Raw genomic sequence first — 9,165 nt, forward strand, 5'->3', positions numbered from 1 at the left:
GCATCACAGCAGTCGAAGGTTTTGCACAAAGTTGACTAACCAGAAGTCTTTCTGTATGATGGTTTGACTTTTTTTCAGATACATATTGCTGGATGAAATAAGAAATCTCTTTAGGCTGTTAACTCATCTGTTGCAGTGTCAATTCCAGACACTTCAGTGTGAGAACACATAGTAGGCAGATAAATGTTTAGCTGCTCCTTACATGGCAACATCACTTTTCCGAGAAGGCAACTTTTTCACAGTTGAGGTCAGGCTGTATTTAAGCATTTTCCCCAAACATGACACTCCTGTGAAAAACAGAGCTGGCAATGTCCATTCTGTGCATCCTGTTTTCCTTGTCCTCAGTGGCCTCCTGTGACCAAATTTAGTCTAATAAAGCAAAGCATTTAGTTTATTAGTTTTTGGATTGGTGGTTGAGAAAGTTCTTCTCCTATGGGCATTTGCATCCTTTAACATTGCTTCTGGAAAAGGCTTTTGCGTTTACACCAAGGTTACGTTTCATGTATATACTCACTAAAAGTTTAAATCATAGCTCAACTTAGCTATGAAAACCCAAACAATTTCAAATACCAAAACACATAAGAATCTGCTAGGCCATTTGTGAGAAGCCTTCTGGAAGTAAGTGCTGCTAATTGATGGAAGGCTATTTTAAGTTTTAAGAAACTAAAGCTTCAGAGCACCTGGGTGAGCTTCAATGTGAAAGATGAACTCCATTATGATGCTTTTAACTTAGTTCATATTTCCTATCATATTTATGCAGCACAGTAAGTGGTTTATTTGTTCCTTTGCAACATTCTCCCCATCTTTTGAGCAATGGTCAACATTTTAGAGTGCTATTGATGCTGCTATCCTGCTTTTCATTATTTTTAGTGCTTGAGCACACTACCGTTTGGCAAGACAAAGATAATCCAAGGTAACAAGAGAGATGCATGGAAATGAATCTCTAGCATTTGGCTACACATTGAGTGCCCTGAAAAGGGGAAAGCATTTGGCCATAAACTGTAGATGCTCTTGAGCTGAAGGAAAAACAAACAGCCTCATCCTCTGGAAGAGGAGATGTTGGGTCAGTCTGAGCCTTCTGGGGTAGTGCAGCCTTCAGGTGAAGCAAAACTACATTGGGTCGTAAGCTTTATATCACAAGCAGCAAGAGATCAAGACTTGTTAGTTCTCAGAAGAGAGTTAGGAAGCGGTCTAGCAGTCAAACAAGCTGCATGTTTTTCTGCTTTCCATATAAGAAGGTTCAACTCAACATGACAGCAGGAGGGGGAGATTGCTGAAGAAGACGGCATCAGAGGAAAGGCCAAAACAAAGTCTCTGACCACTTGCGGTCACTGAGATGTATCATCTTTTATGAGGAAGTTGGGTAGGCAAATTTTGATGTTCTGACGAAAGTATTAAGCGAGAAGGAGCAGAGCTCTCCCTAAATCAGCTCTGTGGTTTCATGTAGCAGTGTTCTTAGCCTTCCACATGGCAATTTAGGACAAGTTGACTCTGGAAACACCAGGTTTACAATGCATAAGCCATTGTACTCAAGCAGCAACATGGCTTGCTGAGCACTGGAAGTGAAGGTGGGAAGGAGGGGAAAGACAAGAAAGTGCTCCTATTTGAATTTCAGCTCCGATAGCCACACTGCTAGACAGGGGCAATGCTACTCCTTGTGAGTGGCTGAAACTGTCATTACAACATATAGCAGAAAGCGTTTAAGGAGATGGAGCAGAGATGGAATAGCCAGATCCAGTCACTTTCTACTAGGTGGGCTTTTGACATCTGAGCTGTAAGCAAGTATTGCACACTCATTTTTGCAAGGGGTCCAGGAGCATATTCAGGCTGCATTAAAGACCTCCCATATTTAAGCCTTACCTTAAAATAAGGTTGTTTATACAAAAATTAATATTAAAAGGACGTGATTTTTTTTAAAAATCCTCTGAAAAGACAGGAATGTTCTGTGAGGATCTAGGATTCCCCCTGGACTTACATTAACAGTTCCACATAACGAACATTTTTGTTCAGGGCTTCGATTTCTTTCATCTCTTTCTCAGTGAGGGAGAAGTCAAAGATCTAATGGAGGGAGATGTTAGGAATAAGTTAGCATTTCTTGTTATAATCAACATTCATATGTTCCAGATTTCAGAAGTACAATCCCCCCTCCTCCCCTCTGTCACCCCCACAAATCCATACTTGCTTGCATTTATAGGAAAGTCTTGAGGACACGAGTAAGTCCAGTCACATTTGCTTACATGCTTTTGCAAGAAGAGAAAGGTAGTCTGGCAAGTACTGGGCCACCAGCTTTGAAAGCAATACATCGGCAGGGAAAGCGGGGAGCAGTGTGGGTACTGAGAGATGCAAGAGACACAGGAACAAATTCTTCATCTTATTTGGGTGTCGTGGTCAAGCCAGATGCTTTCTGGTGGTGTGGTTATGAGCCTTTCTGGCACACCTGTATGCAGCAACCCTCCCCTAACAAAGCTGCCCCATACCTGAAGACTGGGCAGAACAAGTCAGTCATTCCTGAACACCTGCAGCCAGCAACCTTGGGGCTGCTGACCTACTGAATTACTTCATCTCGCTTGTGCTGCTCACTGCAGCAACTGGTGCTCTGGGGTACACCACCATCTGGAACTTTAGCTACTGCAGAGGGTTAAAAAACACCAAAATTTCCTCTCGACTTTGCTCTATTATTGTCATATCATGGTACCATTAAGTGATGGGAACAAAAAGCATCAAATGTGGTAAAGCTTGACATTGGTCAAGCCTTATGTCTACAGAAAGAAATGGGACAATCACCTTCTATAGGGGCTAAGCCAATGTAAGTGGATTCACCCATGCACCATGGGAGTATGAATTTACCTGGAAATTCTCTTTGATGCGTTGTGGATTGAAGCTTTTTGGGATGACCACCACCCCTCGCTGGATGCTGAAACGCAAAGCAACCTGTGCAGCTGTCTTGTTGTACTTTTTGCCAATGGCATTCAGCACAGGATCCTTCAGTAAAGGAGGGGAGGAGACATTTACCCTGGAAGAAAATTGGAAAAAAAGAAAACCAAAAAAACCCTCCTTATCTTTAATGTCAAAACATAGAGGCATCTGCTTGTTTGTGGACAGAATACTGCACCTTTTTGACAAGTAGTGTGAAAGATGGGAGAAAAGCTTTGGCATTTAGGTTGGCAGGCTGTCAAAGGCAACTTCCTATGTGATGTCCTAACATTGACTTAGTTTCTACTTCCTTACCTAGGTCTCAACATTCCCAGTTACAGACACTTGCTTTCTGTTAGAGGACACCTAAGGTGACCTCCTGTACAGACACCTGGCATTTTTTGATGACAGCATGCAGCAGGAGTGTTGCAAGTTTATATTCACAACAGTAATATTTAGACACTGAAGTTCAAAACTACTTTGAAAAATGGAGGAAAAGGCATTTTGCACAGAGATCCAGCAGTGGAGAACTATTATTCTTTTCCTGGATATTGTCCTTCTATCAGAAAGTAACACGGGGACTTACCATGTTTCATCCCTTGAGGTTCCCAATGGGCTGTACCCAACAATAACAATGTCGTGTTGTCTGCAAAATTCTAAGAGTTTGGGTTGGGTGAAATAGGGATGGCATTCAACCTACAAGAGTGATGTAGAAAGAATAATTAATCAACAGGACCAGGTACACAAGCAGATGGTGTCCCGATATTTGTGAGAGCTACAGACCAGGCGATGCTTTCAGGAAAGGATACATGTAAATTAAGGAATAGGGAAACTCAATCTGTGGTTACTGTTCTAATTGTACACTGCTGGACAATGGATTTTTTTTTTTTTTGGTGGTGGACAGCAGATCAACATCCAAGATTACAATTTGGCTGCAGGGAATTTTTATTGGCCCCCAGTGGAAAGGTGGAATAAGTGGGGGGGATGGAGGTGAGGGAAGCTCAATAGGGAGGTAGGCTGAGAAGGCAACCCATCTCATGTAGGTCAGATCTTTGTTTCTCTGCCTCTTGCATTCAGGATGACTAATCTGATGTTGGTTTTAGGGGAAGTGTTGGCATAAGCTGTCCCAGATAGAAAGGTGAGGGGAGGATATGTAAAAGGTGAAACATCTCCATAACGGTTATGACCTTGTTACAAGTCTGCCCTCCCACATTGCAAATACTGTGCATCATTCCCTTACAGGCAGGGACTTTCTGGCTGCGTTCTCAGTCTCTGGGAAAGGGATGTCTACAAGGTGACAGAGCAACCACTGTTTGCAGGCAGTCTGAAGCTAGCTGGCACATCTATGCTTGCTGGCTAGCTGCCCTAAGCTGGGCTTAATCTTTTTCCTGGTTTTGCTCGACCCCAGGAAGCAGCAGCAATGCTCAGTGCAGTCTTAGGGGCACTCCAGAAACAGCAATTGCATTTTGCACCCGCTTGGCATGTTAATACCAGCAAAGGGTGCTGGAATTTCCTCCTCTCACAGGCTGCCTTTCCCTGCAGGCCAAAGACAGAAATGGAGGCTATGGCCAGCCTCCCTGCCCGGCCCCATGTCAATCCCAGCCCTCCAGGCCACGCGCTGAGGGTGGGAAGTTGGTCCCAGTTGGTCTCTGGCCTCTTCTCTGATACTGCTAACGTGGATGTTCGTTTGTGCCAGATGAGTCAGAAGAGCTTCCCAGTGATTTCTAGGAAATGCAGTGAGCTGCCAAATGCCAGAGTCAAAGGTATTGGGCATTCAGATGGGTCACTGCCACTTACCACCTTTTCTGAGCCCCACTACTGTAATTTAACTTGGACATGCCTATCATCTCCATGGGCTTGTTCAGCTCAAGTTGGTCGCTTAATGTGGTCTCCCCTTTAATTTAGGTTTTTCTCTAATTCTTACTGATGTCTTATAGGAAAGGCACAAGAGAGCAAGTACAGGAAATTCAGGAGTTACTTCTAATGGCTTTTAAACTTGGGAAGCTTAGAGTGACTCAGGATCCCTGATACTTAGGGTTGTTTTGGTTTGGTGTCAGCTGAGGTAGACACGGCTTCATTGAGGACTGGTTAGCTCTGAATGGTTTGTCTTGGGAATTTTTTGGACTTGAAGTAAGGTACATGGCAGAGATTTAAGATCTGTATTGACTCAGCATTCAACCTTGTTATGGAGCTTTGGCACAGAGGCACCAGTTTTATAGTCCTGGAGCAGGAACTGAGGAAAGCAATCGTTCCAGCACCTTCAAATATTTATCTTTAGCCTAGATAGGATGAGTAATATTTTCAAGCTAGAAATAGACGTGTGACAGTATGGAGGGCAGCATCTGTGGCAAAGCATACATCACCTTTCGGCACATGGCGGCTTAGGCCACGTGTTGCCTCTGTGTTCCCTACAGGGCAGTGGCACCGTGGCAGGCACTGCCCTTGGCTTGCAGTCATACCTGGTTGCTGACAGGTTTGTATTTAAGTCCTGGCTTGTTCAGGATCATCTCCAGCTGCCTGCGGTTGAAATTGGATACTCCAATAGACTTTGCCAAGCCTGCATCTTTACATGCTTCCATAGCCTGCAAAGAAAGCAAAGACCAATGGAGTCCCACATGTTGGCTTGATTCCTTGGAGCATGCGTTTTACAGATAGGTGGAAGATGGTCCATTCCTGAGACTGCAGAAAAACCTTTGCTGCAGCAGAACTAACAGCTTTATTAGCATGAGGGCTGGTGCTGTCCCGCTATTCTAAACTCCGTTCCCCTGTAGGCCCACTTTCCAGACCAACCCTGATGTTTTATACCTCCTGTGAGGGTAGAATTTGGAAAGCAGAAAGATTAATCTGAGATATAGATACTTAAGTGCCAGACATCTGCTTTCAAAGACTTTTGCGTACTTTATGCTGGTTTAGCACTGCCTCAAAGCTGGAGAAGGGAGAGTGAACAAAACAGATTGCTTTCCTGACAAGTCAATTTATTCCTTGTGATTGTACAAGTTTTTCAGATGAAGTCTCTAGTGAAATCCCTTAAATATCTGGCAAGGCACATCACAAAACCAGCACAGAAAACTTCAGTACAGTATAAAGTAGAAAAAAAAGGGGGGAGAGAGGAATTCTAGATATTCCGCACTTCAGACAAATCCTAATAGCTGAGAAAGCCTTATGAATGCTGGATATGAATACATGCCCTGGTCTTCATTAGCTTCATCTGCTGGGTTGTTAAGGGGAAAGAGAGTCCTTTCCTACGGTCTTCCCCTTTGCTCCCAGAAACATCAAATGATTCAGTGACTGTCTGAGGCAGAGCAGACCCCACCATGGAGCTGGATGCCCCTCCTGCCAGTTTTGTTATTCCTTTCTGTCTCACAGGAGCTGAAAGCAGGGAGGTAAGAGGCACCATGTATTTGATGACCTCTAGTTGGCCTCATATGCTTTGTATCACCCAGTGACAAGTCAGCAAATATAGTAATCTGGAGCCATTTTTGCCTGCTAGCACCATACTGAGAGAGTGAAATTATCTGGATTGAGTTTAGCCAGTTTTATTTAGATTGATGCTATTATTTGCAGGCACTCACCACTACCTATTTTTCTCTTGGCTTATTAGCTGAAGAGAGTGACCTGCTACAATATATCCTTTACAATAAGCACCCACTTGAAGATAAAAACGTAAGTGTTCAGACAGCTGTTGCTTTCAACATTTGAGCAACTAGCTGTGAAAGAGAAGAATGAACTGCATCAGCCAAAGACAAGGGTAACATAAACAGCTAACGTGGAAGTCCCCGTTCCCCCTGAGACCCAGCCTGGATGGCTCAGCTGCCAGGGGGAAGCCCAAGTCCGCCCCAGCCTCTCTCCCCCTCTGAACTTTCACTCAGAATTTCACCCATTCTCCATCTTTATCTGCTGCACCTTGATAGAGTTAAACTGGGACACAACTATCCAGTTCTGGATGGCGCAAGCTGAAGTGGAGTGTGTAGTAGCCCATGTTATCTCTCTTGGTGTGAGCTGGGCTGAATTAGTGATTCTTTTGAACAGCAGACCTGGTGCAGAAGGAGAGCTGACCAGCTTTGGCCATGAATTAAAGAGTGTCCAAGGCTTCGAAAGGCAGGAACGTGAGGAGATTGCTAATCCACTTTCTGCCTCACCTGAGATCCTGAAGCCAAGTGGCAGTAGGCTTAAGGAGACATGTGGCTATAGGACCAGAGCACATCACAAACAAATTTAGGATGCAATCTTTCAGGCAAATGCTACTTCCCTCCAAGTTTTCTTAGCATAAAAACCTTGCGTTCTCATCTGATAGTTAAATTCAGAAGTGAGTGAACTTGTTCCGATGGCAAGGTTTTGGTTTTTTTGTTGTTTTTTTTTGTGGCTTTTTTTTTATTGTGAGCTTTAGGGCAAATTCTGTTTTTTCTTGAAGGTGAAAAGCTTCCTCTTTTTGAGGAGGATCCAGTCACTTCTTAGGGCTCCAACTTTCTCCTGCTGTAAAGATCTGATAAAGAGGAGAGATGATTGGTAAAAACCTGCAGATACCTCAACTAGCAAATGTAGAGTGCACTCTCTGAGAGAAGGAATGTGGATGTCAGATATTTCAACAATGTTTTATTTTATTATAAAAATAATTAAATGATGGCAAGAAGCAACATCCTTAGGGACAGAAGTAAAATTTATCCATGGAGCTCATAGAATTTGATCCATTTGCCCTGTCAAAATGCCTCAGCTCTGTTTATGAAGGCCACAAGTAAAACTGAGAATGAGGATCTGTGGTTTTAAAGCATATATGGTTGGATGTTGTGTTTGCTTACCTCCCAGGTGGCACATAAGTCTGTCTCATGGTAGATAATTTTTCCATTTTCATCTTTTGGGTAGATTGCATCTCCAGGCTGAAAAGTAAAACCACACTTTTGTGCTTTAAAGAAAAATTTTCACTCCTCAGAGCAAAGATTTTTCCACAGACTCTGTTTCTACTAGCAAACAAAAAGAATTCAAAAGCTTTCTGAAACACCTTAAGTTCAACAGGTCATTCACGCTGGACTTACCACATCCTCCACTGCTAGATCATCCTTGGATACACTTCTGAACCATCACATGAATGCACACTCAGGAGTTCCTGGATGGCCTTGTTTTTCAATAAACTTTTAACCTTTACGTTATGGCATCCAAAGGACTAGTCTCCTTCCAAAGGGCTGGGTTAGAGTAGCAACCTGTATTCTCTTCCACTTCTTCCCTACTTTCTTCCCAGCCCTTCCCCTGATCCTGCTTGTGTCCTAGGCACCCGGGAAGAGTACCAGCTCAGTCCAGCTCCCAACAGTTGGAAGGACCATTTCCAAGAGCTACTTACTAGTAGTAAAGGGCTACATGTGTAGCTATAGTACAGGCCATGAACGTCTTAAGTGCATTATCCACCGTTCTTTGGGCACTAGGAACTCTTTCTTCCTATCTCTATACCCCATAAACAAGACTTCAGAGAAGAGTTATGAGCTGATCTCACAAGCACAGCTTTCTTTTATTTGCTGGCCATTTCACTGCTGTTGCAGGCAATGCATTAACACCTCTCTCCCTTTTGTCTGATTGCAATTTCACTTTTTTTCATAAAAACCCTTCAGTGATTTTTGACATTTGATCTGACTGCAAACTGCTACATTTCAAAGATCTGGGTACAAGATGTTGACATGGTAACTCCTTGGGAACATACAGCTGCGACTAATATGATCAGTAACTGGTGCCTCCCAATTCAGTCAAGAAGTTCAAATTCAAGGCATTTCATGGGAAAAGTGAACCTAAGGAAAACACAGCCTCAGATTTCAGAGACCAGGGTCTAAGTTACAGGCATAAGCCTGTGTCCTCCAAATGTGCTGGTTTTCCTCAATGAATTCACAAAGACGACTTGCTGCCTTTGTTGCTGTGTCTTGCTGAAAAAAAAGATCTCCCCAGGCATTTCATGGGAAAAGTGAACCTAAGGAAAACACAGCCTCAGATTTCAGAGACCAGGGTCTAAGTTACAGGCATAAGCCTGTGTCCTCCAAATGTGCTGGTTTTCCTCAATGAATTCACAAAGACGACTTGCTGCCTTTGTTGCTGTGTCTTGCTGAAAAAAAAGATCTCCCCAAAGCCTTCTCTTCTCTAGGCTGAACAACCCCAACTCTCTCAGCCTTTCTTCATAGGAGAGGTGTTCCATCCCCCTGAGCATTTTCATGGCCCTCCTCTGGACCCGCTCCAACAGGTCCATGTCTTTCTTATGCTGAGGGCTCCAGAGCTGGA

The 9,165-nt window shown here is 43.6% G+C and overlaps 1 protein-coding gene across 1 annotated transcript in view; it reads right to left on the reverse strand.

Moving 5' to 3' along the window:
* AKR1D1 (aldo-keto reductase family 1, member D1) overlaps positions 1 to 9,165 on the reverse strand; it is a 20,764-nt gene that overhangs the window by 1,777 nt on the left and 9,822 nt on the right. Inside the window, exons 4-8 of the mRNA XM_009333045.1 lie at positions 7,710 to 7,787; positions 5,373 to 5,495; positions 3,500 to 3,609; positions 2,848 to 3,013; positions 1,976 to 2,058 (exon numbers count right to left, since the gene is read on the reverse strand). Coding sequence (XP_009331320.1) covers positions 1,976 to 2,058; positions 2,848 to 3,013; positions 3,500 to 3,609; positions 5,373 to 5,495; positions 7,710 to 7,787 — 560 coding nt within the window. The remainder of the gene's footprint in view (positions 1 to 1,975; positions 2,059 to 2,847; positions 3,014 to 3,499; positions 3,610 to 5,372; positions 5,496 to 7,709; positions 7,788 to 9,165) is intronic.

The sequence above is a fragment of the Pygoscelis adeliae genome, unplaced genomic scaffold (genome assembly GCF_000699105.1).
Source record: "Pygoscelis adeliae isolate BGI_AS28 unplaced genomic scaffold, ASM69910v1 Scaffold38, whole genome shotgun sequence".
Classification (NCBI taxonomy): Eukaryota; Metazoa; Chordata; class Aves; order Sphenisciformes; family Spheniscidae; genus Pygoscelis; species Pygoscelis adeliae.